Source organism: Schistocerca americana, chromosome 8 (assembly GCF_021461395.2).
Source record: "Schistocerca americana isolate TAMUIC-IGC-003095 chromosome 8, iqSchAmer2.1, whole genome shotgun sequence".
In the NCBI taxonomy this organism is placed as follows: Eukaryota; Metazoa; Arthropoda; class Insecta; order Orthoptera; family Acrididae; genus Schistocerca; species Schistocerca americana.
In genome coordinates, this window is record NC_060126.1 from 508,656,661 (window position 1) to 508,676,519 (window position 19,859).

At 41.0% G+C, this 19,859-nt stretch overlaps 1 protein-coding gene across 2 annotated transcripts in view; it reads left to right on the forward strand.

Annotated features, from left to right (window-relative positions):
- The window catches only part of LOC124544898 (putative fatty acyl-CoA reductase CG5065), a 386,147-nt gene that overhangs the window by 343,320 nt on the left and 22,968 nt on the right, over nt 1–19,859 (forward strand). For both annotated transcript variants that reach the window (XM_047123629.1, XM_047123630.1), the window contains exon 5: nt 8,616–8,871. In XM_047123629.1, the coding sequence (XP_046979585.1) occupies nt 8,616–8,871 (256 nt within the window). The remainder of the gene's footprint in view (nt 1–8,615; nt 8,872–19,859) is intronic.

The following is a 19,859-nucleotide window of genomic DNA, read 5'->3' on the forward strand; positions in this document are numbered from 1 at the left end:
TTCTTTCTTTCGCTGGACGAGTTATTTGTTCCTTTACAGTGATGCACAGCAGTACGGACACGTTCGCCGATGGAGACTTGGCTGATGTGCACCTCATGTTTTGAGTGCACTGAGAGCAATGGTAGAGTGGCAGAAATGCTCTCCCATTACATGACTTTTGCATCTGTTTGAAGGTTGTTGCATTACACGACTTTTGCATCTGTTTGAAGGTTGTTGCATTACTGCTTTGTGTTGTCATAGTAGACTTTTTCACTGTAGTGAAGGTATTTTCCCGTAAGTTTAGATAGTTGGGATGACAAACGAACTGCGCGACCCCTCCCGCCGGAGGTTCGAGTCCTCCCTCCGGCATGGGTCTATGTGTTGTTTAGCATAAGTTAGTTTAAGTAGCGTGTAAGACTAGGGACCGATGAATGGTTCAAATGGCTCTGAGCACTATGGGACTTAACATCTTAGGTCATCAGTCCCCTAGAACTTAGAACTAGTTAAACCTAACTAACCTAAGGACATCACACACATCCATGCCCGAGGCAGGATTCGAACCTGCGACCGTAGCAGTCGCGCGGTTCCGGACTGCGCGCCTAGAACCGCGAGACCACCGCGGCCGGCTAGGGACCGATGACCTCACTAGTTTGGTCCCTTAGGAATTCACACACATTTGAACATTTTTGATTTGAGGCCTCCCGTTACACCAAAATATTTAGAAAATATGCCTCTCATCAACGTCTGAAATTTTGCCAGTGGAGTTCTGGTTCATCCTGTACATACAAGATAATTCCGTGACGATCTCACAAACTTTCAACGATGATGGAGAAGGGTAAACGTGTCAATTTGAGATAAGGAAACGACTGAGTCGAAAAGTATAAGCGAAAATCTATACAAATTCCGTCTCTTGCAGCATTCAAAGTAAGGGTCTCAACATCCCTACGGAATTCCCGCTGAATTCTCCATAATACCCTCTGATAATTTCCTCTGTTGATCGACTAGTAACGACGCACGTAACTTGATGTCAGAGAGACCAAAATCCTAACTGTGAGGTACACTAATCATGAATCCCATTACACGCTCTAGTTGCACAAGCTGCTAAATTTACAATTGTTCAAACTTACGTCCCCCAGCATCTGAGTAGTCATGGCATTGTCGCACCAAGTTCAGTCGTACACGTTCTAGTATCCCAAGTGTCATTTGGAGTCGCAGGCAGCGATAATTATTGCCAGGAGATCCTCTTCAGTCTCGACAGGCATCTCGTACGCAAGACATTCCACGTGATCCCACGAGAAGGACTCAAGTGGTTTCAGATCACGTGAATTTGCTGGACACGAAACAGCACCTCCTCTGCCTATCCACTCTTGAGGAAAGTGTCATCCGAGTGTTCAAGTGCAAAGTGAGGTGGGGGTTCCATCATGAATAACAAGTGGGATATGTTCTAGGAACCTGAGTGGCATGCCTCTGATAAACACTGAGTACGCTGCTGAATATGGGCTTAGCGCACAGTCATTGACTATGACTGTCCACACGTTGAGCTATAATCCGTGCTGACGGCGCTTCACAACTGTAGCATGTGGATTCTCATTGGCCCAAACATAACTATTACGACTATTTATCATTCGGTCTCTGGTGAAACACGCTACATGCGTGGAAAGTACATACGCAGCAAAGTGGGAATCGACTGTAAGACACTGCAAGAACTATCGGCTGAACATGACACGAAGTGCGAAGTCAGCAGGAATCGAAAGTCCACTTTCTCTGAACGGTAGGGGTTTAGCTGCATTTCCCGTAATATTCGCCACACAGTGCTGAAAGAAAAATTCATCTCGCGTGCAAATGCCCGAGTTCTGATTGCAGGTGCTACATCCATTCAACCAAGCACTCCATCTTCTAAGTCGTGAGTCCGTGTAGTTCTTCGTCCTCTTCGGTCATTGTAGTGTGGTACCAATTGCCCTGTTTCTCTTAATCGTGAAACAGTCTCGGAAACACGGATATTTTGTCATGTACAACCTTACCGCTTCTCTGCTGCTTCCATTCGCTTGTCCATACACGAAAATCATGTCTGCAAGTTCCGTCACCGGATACTGCTTCATTTGGTGAGGCCTGATCGACGTTAGTACTTCAACGTGTAGGGACAGACTGCAGTCTCTGCTGCAGTGTAGACATTGTACACCAGGACTGCTCGTGTCAGTACGCAGTACGCCATCTGCATTGGGTTGAGTAATTATGGCAACCTCTACACCTACGCGCTCGTCGGGATTACTTACCCTGCAACCTTAGCAACAACAGTACTGGTAAACCTTAGCAACAACAGTACTGGTATATACAGTATATTCCACTGTCAGAGATATCAGAACAATTTTCACTTTTAACTTTCGACTCGGTCGCTTCCGGACCTCAGATTGGTACATTCACCCGTCTCCATCATACGTGAAAGTTTGCATCATCATCACGGAACTACCCTGTATATATTTTATATTATGTTTCAAAGTCTTTGTGACAAACGTCTGTGGGTTATGCACCACGTTACGGAGAAAAACTTTTGTTAGAGACAAAATATTCGCTGAGGCCTCATGGCGATGCTATGCGCCCTTTGGTATTGATTGGTTGGTTGGTTTTGGGGAAGGAGACCAGACAGCGTGGTCATCGGTCTCATCGGATTAGGGAAGGATGGGGAAGGAAGTCGGCCGTGCCCTTTCAGAGGAACCATCCCGGCATTTGCCTGGACTGATTTAGGGAAATCACGGAAAACCTAAATCAGGATGGCCGGACGCCTTTGGTATTCGCCGACCCTGGGACGACGAGGTTTCTACTAACCACGTGTGCAGTATCTGCTTACCTCCAATAAACTGATAGTGGTTGTCGACAAGAAAGCCATGAGAGTGACTTTCTCTGAGTGAAGAAAGATATTTTAGGAGTGAAGCAAGAACTCGAATTTTGCTCATCCTACCGCGTTTTGCACGGAGCAGATGACCGGGCGATAGGCAACACGCATCGCGTGCGAGCGCCGCTGAGTGCCTATGCAGTGCTGCCTCTCAGGGCGTGGCCAGTCACACAAGACGAGTAGTGTCAGCGAAACATTTTGTCTGTAACAAAAGTCGTTCCCCATGGCCTGATCTGTCACCCTTAGGCGTCTGTCACAGACACTGCGAAACACAAGTTGTGTGCACACGAAAAGGTCACATCTTAATCATAGATTACAAATCTGAACTTAATCTTTCAAGAAGAAAGTGTCTCGTAACTTACAGATGCACTTGTATGAACGATTTAACGGACTATTTTTAATTGGAACATTGTCATTTGGATGATACAAATTAATTGGATTGAGGTATTTAGATCTCGTGATACTTCAGTTCTCGAACCAGGCTTTTCAAGTTTTGTTCGTGGAAGCAGTCACCACGAAACGTAACTCTCACTCCAAATAAGAGGTCGTTCTGACTTCCGTACGTGTGAGTAATGCTGCGGATATTTTCTGACACAGAAACCAAATACGAAAACTTGAATAACAAGAAAGCGTATGAAGTAAAAGCAAGAAACACGATCTATCAAGGCAGAGACGAATAATTCGATGCAGTTTTATGTAGTAGCAAAAAGTGTGTGTTATGTTTCGTCAGAAGCAACTTTACTACTCAATAACCGTGAAGCACCCAGTAGGAAATGAGGAGACGAAATGAACCTCCACAGGTTTAGTGGGTGTGTGCATTATTTCACTGTTTACAGTATCAAGTCAAACTTAGACGAACTTGGCAGTACGAGACCACTTAACGGTCCACTCTCTCCTGGGTGCATGAGTCGATTCTCTTAGAAAGGAAGTCAGATAGCCGCTGTACCCTTTCCTGGGGCAGACTGTGCATCAACTGGTCCTCGACACCGAGATGAAGATGGCACCCATGCCGGTCCCACACGTGTTCTGTCACACTGCAATGTCTCAAATACCGACAGGTGGGACTGCAGCCTGGCAGCTTAAATTGGGCTGCAGTCCACTGGCCAATGGCCTGCCACTTCAGCAATACCAGCAGACACGGCTTCCTCAGCCAGTGTTTCTGTGTGACGGATTGCCACACGGACTCCCGCTACACTTACAAATAACTTCCGGGAATTCAGCCAGGTAATACTTTCAGCGACCGCCGACATTTCGGCGGGAGAACACCCCGCCATTTTCAAGGCAAACTGCAACGGACAGGCGGCGTACATGCAAATTTAAAACCTCGGTTCTCGGACTGAAGCAGGAAAGATAACACACACACTGAACACTAGTGCCACCAAAGATGACCAAAGTCAGAGCTATCGATAGTGAGACTATGAATTCGCAAGTGAGGTTGCATTGAGTCTGTCCCTCTGTTTTTTGACAAGGGAGAGAGCCGGATTCCAAACAGAGTTTAAACACAAACCTCCGTCCCTGTTAACGAGGTTGCTCGCTAATTTAATCTCAACTGCGTCTCTAATAACACTGTCCCAATAGCTGGACGTCCATGCCAATATCTCGGTGTTATTATACAACATGGGGTGACCAGTATCGAAGCAATGTTCGGCAATAGCAGATCTATTTGGCTCCTGTAATCGTGTCATACACGGTCCTGATAGTTTGACCAATGTATGCCATGCCACAGCTACAGGGAATACGATATTCACCCGCCTTACGCAGTCCGAGATCATCCTTAACGGAACTCAAAAGTGCTCTAATTTTAGATGGAGGTCGGAAAACACATTTCACATCGTATTTCCGTAAAATACGACCGATCTTGTTGGACGTGTTTCCTACGTAAAGCAAAAAGGCATTAGACTTAGGTGTCGACTCAGAATTATCATCAATCACCCGATGTACAGTTGGTCGATAGCGCAACGCACGTTCAATCTGCCTATCACTATAACCATTTTGACGAAACGTAACTTCAAGATGGGACAGCTCAGCTGGCAGAGTCTCAGCGTCAGAAACGACATATGCCCTGTGTACCAAGGTGCGAAGTACCCCTTCACGCTGAGCCGGGTGGTGACAACTATCAGCCTGTAAGTACAAGTCGCTGTGAGTACGTTTCCTGTAGACTGCATGTCACAACGATCCATCATCCTTCCTCCTAACCAACACGTCAAAAAAGGGAAGGCAACCATCCTCTTCCACGTCCATCGTAAAACGACTTGTACTTACAGGCTAATAGTTGTCACCACCCGGCTCTGCGTGAAGGGGTACTTCGTACCTTGGTACACAGGGCACATGTCGTTTCTGACACTGAGACTCTGCCAGCTGAGCTGTCCCATCTTGAAGTTACGTTTCGTCAAAATGGTTATAGTGATAGGCAGATTGAACGTGCATTGCGCTATCGACCAACTGTACATCGGGTGATTGATGATAACTCTGTGTCGACACCTGATGATAATTCTGAGTCGACACCTAAGTCTAATGCCTTCTTGCCTTACATAGGAAACACGTCCAACAAGATCGGTCGTATTTTACGGAAATACGTTGTGAAATGTGTTTTCCACCTCCATCTAAAATTAGAGCACTTTTGAGTTCCGTTAAGGATGATCTTGGACTGCGTAAGGCGGGTGAGTATCGTATTCCTTGTAGCTGTGGCATGGCATACATTGGTCAAAGTATCAGGACCGTGTAGGACACGATTACAGGAGCCAAATAGATCTGCTATTGCCGAACATTGCTCGGATATTGATCACCCCATGTTATATAATAACACCGAGATATTGGCATGCACGTCCAGCTATTGGAACAGCGTTATTAGGGAGGCAGTTGAGATTAAATTAGCGAGCAACCTCGTTAACAGGGGCGGAGGTTTGTGTTTAACCTCTGTTTGGAATCCGGCTCTCTCCCTTGTCAAAAAAACAGAGGAACAGAGTCAATGCTGCCTCACTTGCGAATTCATAGTCTCACTATCGCTACCTCTGACTTTGGTCATCTTTGGTGGCACTAGTGTTCAGTGTGTGTGTTATCTTTCCTGCTTCAGTCGGAGAACCGAGGTTTTAAATTTGCATGTACGCCGCCTGTCTGTTGCAGTTTGCCTTGAAAATGGCGGGGTGTTCTCCCGCCGAAATGTCGGCGGTCTCTGAAAGTGCTACCTGGCTGAATTCCCGGAAGTTATTTGAAAGATGTATGCGCCAGGAGAAACTCAGGTCTCCCGCTGCACGATCGACTGAACTACCACTTACGCCACACCGGACCGCCGACGCCGCTCCAGATCTCTTGATGCTGTCTCAAAATGGGGGACCTTCCACAACTGTCGGCATTTGGGAACGGGATTTAAATGACCGGCACCAGCCCGTCAGCAGGTAGTCTCAGCCGGACTGTCCGGTGCTGTGCTGCGTGTGTCAGTCATCGCCAAATGTCTGACAGTGGCTCTGCCGGGCCGTGAAATGGCATTCACTGCCCGAGTGTCGGACCTGGGCGCTCGGACACTGTCTCACTGCCGTGACACTATCCCGCAGCTGTCGACCACCGTACACTGGCGCGCTGTGGTAGCCGAGCTGCTGCCACCGTCCACAGGACTTGCCTTAATCGGCATGCCCGTACGGGTGTGCTCGAGACCGCGGATCACCTTCCGTCGTTTGCAGTCTGCTGTTTAAATGTCCTAAACAGTGTCTACTCACGTTCATCAGTAATGCGTTCTATCAGCTGACTGGTTGCTTCTCTGCCCACTCCTTCGCCAACCTCCAGCAGAGAACTGCTTGCCCACTCCTACCCTACAGTAAACCCCACTGCGACATGAGCCTCTCCAAAACACTAGATGAATGAGACAGTTTTCCTGGTCACCACCGTACGCAACGACGATTGTCATCTGCGAACCCTTCTGTTAAGTTTGGAAGGTAGGAGACGAGATACTGGCAAAGTAAAGCTGTGAGGACGGGGCGTGAGTCGTGCTTGCCGGCCGGAGTGGCCGAGCGGTTAAAGGCGCTACAGTCTGGAACCGCACGACCGCTACGGTCGCAGGTTCGAATCCTGCCTCGGGCATGGATGTGTGTGATGTCCTTAGGTTAGTTAGGTTTAAGTAGTTCTAAGTTCTAGGGGACTTATGACCACAGCAGTTGAGTCCCATAGTGCTCAGAGCCATTTTGAGTCGTGCTTGGGTAGCTCAGTCTTTAGAGCACTTGCCCGCGAAAGGCAAAGGTCCCGAGTTCGAGTCTCGGTCCGGCACACAGTTTCAAAATGTCAGTTGTTGCTAATGTCTTACAATAGTGTGTGGCACCTCTGTATCCATCACAGTGGTCTCTCAGCATCTGGTGCTGTTCGTGCACCTATCAGAACTGGCAACTACACTAAACACAAACAGTACTAATGCTGTGTGGTGACAGAGGATTGCAACTCTTAATCATTTACATACTCGCTGATCGTATGCATGTTGTAACATATGTGATTGCCTTATCATTTTAAATCATTCACTAATCGAGCAGTCGCTCGGCAACAGCTACAGTCAGCAAATAATGTTGCGAGAATGTAAAAGGTGAACCACCTGTGACGTAACTTGTTTATTGTCGAAGCGCCGTCAGAGATGCAGTGAGTTATTGACTTTGAAACCCGCGGCGCGAAAAACGGACAGAAGAACACTTTTACACATTCTTTTGATGTACGAGATATTCTCGATTAACAGTTACTCAATTACTCATTTTTTTCTTCTCTTGTCTCTTGTAACTTGTGTCGGACGCGCATGTCTTGCCACCGTATTATTATTGTTAAAAATAATATTATTTTAGTGTAAAGTAAAAGTGCAATACTGCATAGCAGTACATTTATTGTGCGTCGTGTATGTGAAAACGTCAAAGGATTGTTTTCATTACGAGAAGAGACGTGCCAGTCAAAACGGCATCCATGTTAAATCCTTCATTGCAGTGTAAGTTCATCTATTAATTGCCATAAATTCAGAGTTAAATGGAACTGGTATATGGACTATTTATTTAGTATCGAATCTATGTCTCACTCCTTCACGAAGTTATTTAATTTTCTTTATGTTTCTGCCACACAGAGAGTTCGCAGTCACGAATTCTTTCGTCGAAATCGCACGGAAGTTGCATGCGACGAAATATTTTCTCCGCGCCATATTCTACTGGTAAATGCATGATAAACTACGGTCCATTAGGAAATTCGTGTCGAGCTATCCAAAAATAATTATATTTTGAATAGGCATTTACTCTCCTCTGCAATGCAACTTCCGACTGATCAGACGATCCAACAAGAAACAGCCGCACACGGTCGGCGATCGCAAATATATTTCCACCGCTGATAATAGCTATACGTTACAGCACAAAAGTAAACATATTGTTATAATTATCGACTACGAACGGGGACATTTATAACTGTATGTTTATGTATACACATTACGTAAACATATCGTTATAATGTATAAGAAATTAAAGTGCCCTCTGACCATTTCTTTAGGTGCTTCACTTTTTTTTCTCAAGCTGAGATAGGATCTACTCTTAATCTTTTTAGCAAAGACAAGTATAGATACTTTTATTTCAATACTCTAATAATCAGTACAGTAATTTTCTTAAGATACTACTCCTGAGTAGAGTATCCTTATTTTTTGTTGGGTATTGTGTCACTAGGGAAGAACAGAGGATAAGATGGAACTGTATGACAGTGTGAATTGTGTGCCTCGAGTGTAAGCGTGTCACGTGTGCTTCAGGCATTCGTGCACGTGTCGACGGCATACTCAAATGCGGACCGGCGGGAGGTGCGCGAGGTGGTGTACCGGCCGCCGGCGGACCCTGCGCGCGTCATCCAGTGCTGCGACGCCCTCAGCGACGACGCACTGGACGTCGTGTCGCAGTACCTGCAGGGCCGCCACCCCAACACCTACACGCTGACCAAGGCCATGGCCGAGTGGGTGGTCGCAGAGCACGCGGGCGAGATCCCCGCAGCCATCGTCCGGCCGTCCATCGGTGTGTATACGCGACAGTTGGGGACCCTGCTCACCTGTGTTTACTTCTGTATGATATGTTCAGGTTGAAGCGGTCTTCGGTCCGAATATCAGTCTCAATGCTCTTGCTTACTATGGAAGTATAAGCTGAGTAGCAAATATTAAGAAAGATAATAAATTATAAGATTAATTTTATTTTTCTGCAGCTTCCAAATAGACTCTCACCCCAGGCACCGACACAGTTGCAAGTTGCCTATCTAACAACATATAGAGGCAACAGAAATTTATTTTAGATATATCTTACAGTTATTGACCGAATTTTAAAATTTAAATGCTGTCATAATCTTCTCATTAATAAGTGTAATCTTTGTTAAATGTTTAACACAGTAAAACAAATTAGAAACAGTGTATGTGTTTTGAGACATAGGAGCTCGTGGCACATAAATTACTGAAACTATATTCACCCAATATTTGAGAATCAGGGCATGTTGCGACTCCCAACAAACTTTACACGTAATTTCAAATATTTACAGAACTTTTTCTCGCCGACATCACAAAATGAACATTTTTACTGTTCGCACCGTAAAACTTGAGTGTCAGATAAGGCATTTTAATTTCTTGCTTCTTTACTACTAACAGTATTCACAACACGTAATACCCACATATACCACTGAATGTATTTGGAAAATTATATCATTGTACAGTACACGATTCAGGAGATATGACATTATAAGTATTTACATGTGAGAAAAACTATCTTTTATTTGAATCAGAGTGCAAATTACCCAAATTGTATTTGTCCAATGTTTCATAATGAGAGTTCTTAGAGACTTAAAACAGACTCTTAACCTAATTTCAAATCTTGTATAAACTTTTTCTATGTACATGCAGAACATCAAACTTGCAACTTATTAATTCATTTATAAAGTAATCAGACATTTGAAACTGTTTTATACGAGGTAGATCAATTCTTTAAAGAGTCAGGATGGCAGTTTACTGGTTTTTTAACTGTTAGATCACCTGATAACTGCAAGTTGCCTGTAGCGTAGAACAGCTGATACGAATAATGAAATACTTTTGTGTTATACTTACCTTCACCATAAATATTTTCTACTGTAGCTATATAGGGGATGATTGTTTTTTGTAATTATTGCTGAGGTTCATCACAGTTAAACATCCATTCAATAAATAAAGAATTTTTCTGTTGCTGTTTCATTAGCAGTTTTAGTGACATTTACAACTTTGTCAATATTTTAGTAACAATATTGTCAACTTCGCTCAGGCTATCTTCATATACAATACATTGCATGTTTTGTACACACATCCTATTTGTTGTCCTTCCAATCCCAGTTAACTCCCAAGACCTACATAATAGTATCATGTGATCTTTCAAATCAGTATGCACTAATAATTTCACATTCTAAATGCTATTACTTTTTCACAGGAATTTCTTGACAACCAATGATTTTATAAAATATTACTCTAAGTAACTATTTATATATTTTCATTCAGGTAATTTTAATATAAATCACATATAAAACATGTATTCATCTTTTTATTTAGGTGGTTCTTGTACCAAAATTCTTCTGAGAAATTTTTGTAATAATAATAATCTTAATTATTTTGTTTTACAAACAGTAACTACTCACAATAGCCTCCGATATATATAAAAATAGGCATAACACTATTTTTCTAATTTGTCAATTTACTATGTTTTGAAGTAGATGATAAATTTACTATCAAGTACTATTATAAGAATGATCCAAAATCTTACATAAGAAATATCAAACAAATGCTGTCGCTAAAGAAAGAAGATAATTACTGGTAGGTCTGCGTCATGCAGGTTCAAATGGTCACTGAACCAAAGAAAAGGTTCTCTCTCTAAATATAAAACATAGAATGTATAAAAAGTTATTAATTTTATATGAAAGCATTCTTCAATAATGGCTGTTATTAAATTACTCAATCTCAATTGTTATTTCTGTATAATTTTGGCATTAAATGAATGATCGATGTGTGGATAAATAACAATAGCAGAGTACCACATGTAAGTAGGGTAATCTTACAGTATTCAGAAACTGCACACTCACCTCCCAAATATGACTTGTTAATGCATCACAGTCTTCATTAAAGAGGTTGATTGTGTTCATCATTAGAACAAGTCTGATATGATATCCAGTTTCATTACATATTCTGTGTGCTAGCGTATTCTATACAAGCTTCTAGATTCTTCATGACTGCTACAACCAACATCCATATGAACTTGTTTCCTGTAGCAAATGCTTGCTATCTCTCTACAAGTTTTATATCCTATACTTCTTGATGCCTCAGGATGTGTCCTGTCATTTGATCCCTTCTTTTAGTCAAACGCTTCTCTCCCCAGTTTGATTCAGTGCTTCCTCATTCATTAGTGGATACGCCCATCTGATCTTTAGTATTCTTCTGTACCAACTCATTTCTTCTATTTTATTGATCTACTGCTTATTGTCATGTGTCACTTCCATAAAAGCCTACACTCCTGAGAAACTGCTTCAGAAAAGACTTCCAAACACTTAAATTTGTAATAGATGTTCGGGATTTATCTTTTTCGTGTTATTGCTCATCTACATTTTACTTCCCCCCAGCTTCACTCATTGTTGCTTTTTTTGCTGTCTGTACAGCAAAACTCAGCTACTACTTTTAGTTTCTCATTTCCCTTGGCATAATCTGACTTAATTTCGCTACACTCCAAGCTACACTTTCTATTAGCCAGTATACAGTATCTGTTCTCGGTTTCTTTAAACTGATACTGAATTAATATGTCTGTCTGTTGGGAAGGCCAGGATGCTAGTTAAGCTCTAAAAGACACTGTCAAATTGGATTTTTTAAATTATTATCCAATCAGTAGAATGAACAGAGGCAACCCAAGCCTATCTGTCACCGAGGTGCAAGCACTAACTTGCCCCCCCCCCCCCCCCCCCCCCCAGTTGATATTGCAATTAGGTTGAGTTGCTAATCTAGCACTAGTGTTCAAAAATTTATCACACATACAACCTAAACATGTAATTAGCCATTCATTTTTAGAAATAACAAAATTATTTACACAAAATCTACTTTCTGGGCATTATTAATAGAAAATTCTTGACAGCATCACTAATTTCAATTCAACTTACAAAGGGAGGCCCTATTAAACAAGTACTCACAAATCTTTCTCGTGTGAAATGAATCTGTGGCCCATGCTTATATATAAGGTAAAATTAGCAATGTAGTAGCTGTGATCATGAATTAATAATTAGCTTAGTTAGGAATGGTGCACCCAGCCTTCAACACCCTTCTGCACCTGGCACACATGTGCAGCGCATCCCTCACACCCCCTGGTATGGTGCCTTGTATAGAAAACATTAGTCAGGACACTAAAACTACCCATCACAGTTGACTCTTATTAGCTTCATTCATATACCGAGGAAAAATCATTATTTAGACAACAAAAAAAGTTAAATGTCACCCCATTTTTGTGATACTCACTCATTAAAAAAAAGCTAACCCATGGATGTGCCTAAGCAGTAAAGTGCCCAAAACACATATCTTACTAGGTGCAGTGACATTGCTTGAGTCCGATGGCTGGTACAAAATGTCGTACGTAGAGTACTGCCAATGTCTGATGGTTTAAGGCATACAGGTTGATTCCCACTAGACATCAATGTAACAGAATAGAAGGCAACATCACCATCAAATGGAGGTGTCTTACAATCTCTGATTTTAATGTGTAAATAATGTTATAACCCACTTTTTTCGCACACAAACTATTAGCACAACAAAAAATGCACTAAAATTACTTAATTGTCTGAAATTTCCTTTCTGAAATATAAAACACGTAATTTCTAATTACTGAAATAGTGTACACAGTGTCCGGGAACACTTTCAATTATTTATTGCACAAGTACTAAACATTGTACAGAAGTCATAATTTTGAAGAGAAACTGATTTTTTTTTTTTTTTCAAGCATTCAATACGCGAACCATGAGTGACTCTGCAGACATCAATACAGTAATCAAATTCTTGCCACACTCGTCCCACCACATCATCGTCAACTGTGGAAGTTGCTTTCCTTATTCTCTCCCAGAGCTTTGCTACATCACGTGGTAGAGGCAGTACATACACCACATCTTTAATGTGTCCTCACAGACTTAAGTCACACAGAGTGAGATCCGGTGATCAGGGAGGCCATTTCGTGAAACAGCTGTCCCCTTCTGTAGCACGGCCTATCCAGTGATGTGGCAGCTCCTTGTTTAGGTACCCACTAACTTCATGATGAAAATGGGATGGAGCCCCATCCTGCTGAAGGATGAATGGAGAGTCGATTGCATTTGAGGCATTTCAAGTTCACGGGATGCACAACGCAGTGATTACTTTGGATTCTCTCATATGTGCTCCACATTCACTTCACTCACACTGGGATGTCCACCTCTCTTTGCTGGGCGCAAGCAACCCGTTATAACGAATTTGTTGTGCCAATGGTAAATGGCCTTCCTTGTTGGTGGCCTCTAACCATACTTGGTTCTAAACATCTGTTGAATAGCTGAAGCACACTTGTTTTTGTCAAACTCCAACACACAATAAGCTCGCTCCACACCTGAAGTCACCATGTTTGCGACTAGCGCTGACTATCGGCACATTACGAATCTGTGCTGTCTTGGTATACATGGAAAAAAAAAAGACAGTTTCAGGGTTTCTCTTCAAAATGACGTATATTTGGTTCTTGCGCAGTCAATAATTGAAAGTGTTCCTGGACTTTATGTACACCTTGTATTTTCCAAATCTAACATATAATGTACAGCTATGAACCTAATTTTATGTAGAATAAGGTTTAGAGCCAAAAATACAGGGTTAAAAAATTGCATCTGAATGTAGTTACATGAATAGGACAAAAAATGTGTTCACTAATGTTAACACTAATTATGTTTACATATCCTATAAACTGACTCGTTCCACATTATTTTGATAAAAGAATTGTTCAGATGATTTATGGAACATGTAACTAACTAACTAGCTAACTAACTCTGATTGATGAATTACCTTGGCACCCCTAGTATGGAAATTGTTGGCATAAATATCAGAAAAAAGATATATATGTAGATGAACCTCGGAGGTTAGACGACATCTCTCTTGAGGAGGTTATGGGCATGCTCAAAGCCCTTATTGGCAAGGTCAAAGATTTAAGAAACAGAAAAGCACCAGGAATATATGGGATTAACACAGAGTGCTGGAAATATGGCAGAAGCCCCTTACATGTCAGCCTCATGCATTTGCTGAATATGTGCTGGAGACAAGGAAGAATACCAGGGAACAGGCTAAAAGTGAAATAATCCCTATTTATGAGTAAGGTGATGAGAGCAAACGTGAAAAGTATAGAGGCAGTAGTTTACTGAACAGTGTCTGTAAAATATAGTCCAGAATAATCAACAATAGACTCAGGGGCATACCAAACAATATCATTACCGAGGAACAGGTGGGATTTAGATGGGACTGCTCTACAGCAAATGTCATTTTCATAGTGATTGAGAAAAGAAGAAAATTCAGTTTGGAAACTTGCATCACCTTCAATGATTTTGAAAAGGCATTTACAGCCTGGATAGACTCATGCTGTGGGAAATTGTGATTAGAAAAGGTTTATCTGATAATCTAATAAAACTGATTAGAAGTTTAAGATGTGTGGACATAAAATAACAGGACTGATGCTGTCACGGGGTAAGTATGCATGCACCAAAGATGAACAACCGATAGCTGTGAAGATGTCTAAAGACAAATCAGTGTGGCCATAGTCTTCATTTGTTTCAGAGCTGTTATTTCGTTTTGCCAGAAAAATGATGAGTATAACAACAGAGCAAAAAATTATCACAAAGTTTCACATGAAACTTGGAAAAAAAACTGCTACTGAAATCTATCTGTTACTAAAAGAAATGTATTGTGTAGACTTTTTATCATGTATGCAAGTTTTTGAGTAGTTCAAGCATTTTCAAGATGGCCGAAAAGATGTTAGAGATGACACACACCCTGGAAACTCTTCAACATCAAAAACAGGTGGGAATATCGAAAAAGCAGGTAATATGATTTGATCTGTCGATTGGTTGAGTTTTCAATTGCTGAAACTATAGGAATTGATAAAGACTTGATAAAGACCCCATGAGATAAATTTTGCATAACCAATTTAACATGAGAAAAGTGTGTGCAAAACTAGGGGTGAAAATTCTCACAATTGAAGAAAAAAAAGCTTGTGAAGATGTTTGTACTCACACTTTTAATACCATTGAAAATGATACTGATTTCTTGGAAATAGTGATAACATGGTGACCATTCTTGATTTTTCACGTCTGATCGAGACACTAAATGCCAATCCATGCACTGGAAGGATCCAACTCCACTGCAAGCAAAAAAAGCTCGAATGAGCACAGCAAGATTGAAATTGGTGTTGATCGTTTCCCTCTCTCCCCCCCGATATTCATGGAACTGTGTATCTTCGTAGGGTTCCTGGAGGTCAAACTATTAATCAACATTACAACCATGAGGTTCTTGCTTAAATCCATGAGTAAATAAGAAAAAATGACCCAAAGTATGGAAGCACAAGTCATGAGTTCTGTATCAAGACGATGCACCAGCTCATACCTCATTGCCTGTTAAGAGGTTTCTAGCAAAGTACGGTGTTGTAGTGTTACACCATGCATCTTATTCACCTGACCTAGAACCATGTGAACTATATGACACTGACTAGCAGATCAGCCTGACTAGCAGATCAACCAACTATTTCATAATCCCAGATGTAGTGGCATTCCATCCAGATATGGCTGGTACAAATTCTGGCAGTGGCAAGGTGTTTCATTATGAGTATTAAGCTGAGAAGTCTGGGAGAAGGAGAGCATAAATTTCTTGAGCACCAAATTATCTTTCAGTGTCTCGGGTTAAACACCCAAGCTCCCTGATATTTTTCATGGACTGAGGACTGTTGACAGTGATAGAAGTGATTCATCCTTTGGTTGGGGACGCTGGTCTTGGTGTCCCTCTTCATGTTCCAGTGATTATAATTTCATTTCTTGCTACATTTTTGAGATTTTCGAATAATTTTCAAATGCGGTGCTCAGTATAGGTGAAAAATGTGGCATGAAATAAATCATTTTCCTGCATCAAAATGAACTGCATTAAGAACTTCTAAGTGTCACAGAATTGAAACAAAGAAAGAATGAATGTGTTTTGGTAGATTCTCTGCCACACTGCTTTGGTATGGTTTGGGATGCAAAAAATCACTGATAAGCAAGTTTACAGGTGTACACGCCCCATGAAAAAAAAAAAAATAATAAAAAAAATAAAAAAAAAATATTGGTTCCAGCAAATTGCCCTGCTGCACAAAATACACATAGGTTGTGACTTCTGGAATCATTGATGGCATCATTTAAGTAGTATTATGCTTTAAACAAATGCTATGATGAATTGTCAATGTTCCTCTATAATGCACACATACAAACGAAAAGTGACCTGTGAATTAGAGTCTGTCATGAGGTGTGTGTGTTTTGTTGATGTTCATTTGTCCAAGAATCATTTTAGTACATCGTTTGTACATGTGATATAGAACAGTGGTAAACCTAGTTAATTCACAATACAGTAGTCATTTTGACTACATTGTTGACAGAATCAAAATGCATAATAATGAAGGTTGGTTTACTACATTGCTTCTACGTGTGATAATGGCAGTTGTTAAGTGAGATCACATTATAAGCACAACATAAACTATATTATGAATTGATAATTATTAAAAAATTTGGTAAATGAGATTTACTTATTATGATGCTCCATAAATTCAGACAAAGAATAGAAGCAGTGGTCAAACAAAAACTGTTTTAACTTTATTTTAAATGCATTTAATGTTGGTATGCATTTTAGATAAGAAGGCAAATGGTTATATCACATAGCTCCAGTATGATACACTCCTCTTTTGCCTAAGTTTGTATGTTCATGTGTGGGTTCATCTTTTCACTAGTTTCATATGTGTGTGTATCATAATTGTGTCTGAAGATATTTTTCTTTTTTAAGATGCTCCCTTTTGTGAAAATTAGTATATCATATATATACTAGCAAGGCAGTGGCAGTATTTTGAGAGTTTTGAAAAGGGGTCTACAGGAATCCTTGCATTTAGCTTTTTTTATCACTCTGATAATCTTTTTCTGAATTTTCAATGCTTTTATAGAATCTGTGGAATTCTCCTAAAAATTATTCCATACATAGGTAGCAACTGCATACTACAATGGTACATTGTCAGCACTGATGAGCAGCTTGTATTCTGGATGAGGATACTAACAGCATATGCTGGTAAACTCAGTCTCTTATTTAAATTGTTTAGGTGCAGTGGTTCCATCATGTATTTTACTAGCCAAGTCATTTATATACAGCAGAAATAGTACAGATCACAGAACTGACCCTTGTTGGCTCCATACTTGATTTTCTCCTCATGATTGTAAAAACTAGAAAATTTTTGTGTTTTATTTCTGTAATCTGCAGACGATAACGGAGGTATGTCTGGAGCCACCTTTCAGACAGGCCTCTAATTCCATAATTAAATTTATGCAAGAGAATGCCATGATCAGTAACATCGAAGGCCTTACTTAGATCCAGGAATATCCCAGATACATGTTACATATCATCCACTGCTTTTAATACTTCATTTAAGACAACAAAATTTGCTGTCTGAGTTGACTTTCCAGCTCTGAACCCATATTGGGAGTCACTTATCAGCCACTCTTTATTTAAGAAAACTGTTAATCTTCTAAGGAATATTGTTTCCATAATTTTGCTGAAGCCTGACAATACTGAAACAGCCTATAATTAGCAATATCACTTTTTGCACCATTCTAATGCAAAGGTGTTACTTTTGCAGTTTTTAGATTATTTGGAAACACACCGCTCTCAAAAGATGAATTTACTTTGTCTGTTAGTGGTTTCACAATAAATGTTGTGTTGACTTTGATAATAGCATCTGGTATCTCATCAACACCCACTGAATTTTTATTAAGTAATTCTTTTAGGGCTCTTGACTGTTCCTCAGGTGTTGCTGGATACATGAATAATGTGTTTGGATGAATTTTTGATCTGAGTGACTGGCTGGTTGTTTGTCAAGGTGTGTGTTTATTAACTGCTTTGCTGAATTAGAGCAATAATGATTGAAGGCACTAGCCACATGTTTGGGGTCAGTTAGTTTATTTTTGTTCATAATCATCTCGACATTACTGTGATTAACTGGCTTGGTGCCCATTTCTTTTCTTACTATTTGCAAGGTTGTTTTAGTTTTATTCTTGGAATTACACAATATTTTGTCATTTTCTAGTTTTTTTGCTTTTGAAATAACCCATGTTAGTATTCTTTTGCATCTTTTGAAATCCACTTGTTTGTTTTTTGAGTTGAGTGAAACATAGTTACTTTCTTGGGAAAAGTCATTTAAAAAATGTTTGAATGTAGCCATAAATCCATATCCAACTGAAGCCACTGATTGGCGATTAAATCCCATAGAAACACCAAATTGTAAGGATGTTGGTTGCTAAGTCTCACCTGCTATTTCGAACAATTCCAAACATTTTCTGTGACATTAAGCGTACCAGTCAAGGTCTGATAAGATGCCTGAATTTTTCATCAACCAGGAATGTATAGAGTCACTATGCTCATACAAAGATGTAGTAAAGTGGGCAGCATTTGGTCACTGAAGCTGTTTGAAAAACATTGTGATTGATGTTCACGAAAATTTAAATGAGTGCACTCGAGGCACAAAAACTGGCCCCAGAACTTCACGGGACTTCCTCTCCACACACTGTGGATTAAACCCCTCATAGAGCCGTCGGTGCCTCGCATTGTTTGAAAAGAGGCAAAATTGTGGCTCATTAGACCAAACTACATGCCTCCAGTGAGCTGTTCCCCGGTTTCTGTGTTGTCAGACCCACCGAAGACGTGCTGCCGTGAGCAGGGGCCTCTTTACGAGGTACACAGTTACAAATGTTTGTTTCATTCAGTTGCCCTCACAGTTCACTTGGAAAGTGGTTGAGGTGAACCTGCAGCTGCTACTGTCAGACCTGACTGTCATCGGTAAGGTGTGCCACTCATCTCTGGCCCCCCTCTGTTATGATTTTTTTGGAACCACTGTTCTTACACTATGTTATATTGTTGCGAATGGTACAGCATTAGTTGTACAAGTATGTAGCCTGTGTCGATATGTCAACAAATCGGGCAACTTAAATTGTGATGTGGTCGTGGGCACATCGAAATGAGACAGCTCTTCCCTGTTATTGTGTCACATCTCCGGTCAACCCGCCTTACTGCACTGGTTCTGTAAAACTGACTGGCACATCCACATCGAGTGACTGCCTCGCTGGTGGTGGAGGGTCACTTGACCACGTGGTACCAGTTCTACACCGAGTACAGAGCTCTGACGTGACCAGTGTGCTCTTTTAAAGGGGAGGTGAGTATTCTGTCCAGAGAGCTCGAATTGTTCCGTTGAGCAGTCTTCGTCCTGCGGTCTGCACTCCTGACATGAGGGACATTCCATGTTTCATTCAAGCAGAAGGGGATAGTATTTTTACTAGCCTGTTAATTTTCCACGTTATCCAATAATTAAGACGTCATTCCAGTTCCAGTCTCTAACAGTGTGTGGGAAAAATGAACGCTTAAATCTTTCTGTACGAGCTCTGATTTCTCGTATTTTGTTATGGTTATCACTTCTTCCTAAGTAGGCAGGTGACGATAAAATTTCTTCACAGTAAGAGGAGAAAGTTGGTGACACATTTTGTAAGAAAATCTGGCTGCAACGAGATACACCTGTCTTAATGATTGCCATCCCAACTGGTTTATCATACTGCCCTTCTTTGAACTTTTTCAATATCTTCCATCAGTCCTATTTGGTGGGGATCCCCTTAGTGCAACAATACTCCAGCAGAGGATGAACAAATAAGGTGTAGGCAGTCTCTTTAATAGATCTGTTGCATCTTCTAAGTGTTCTAA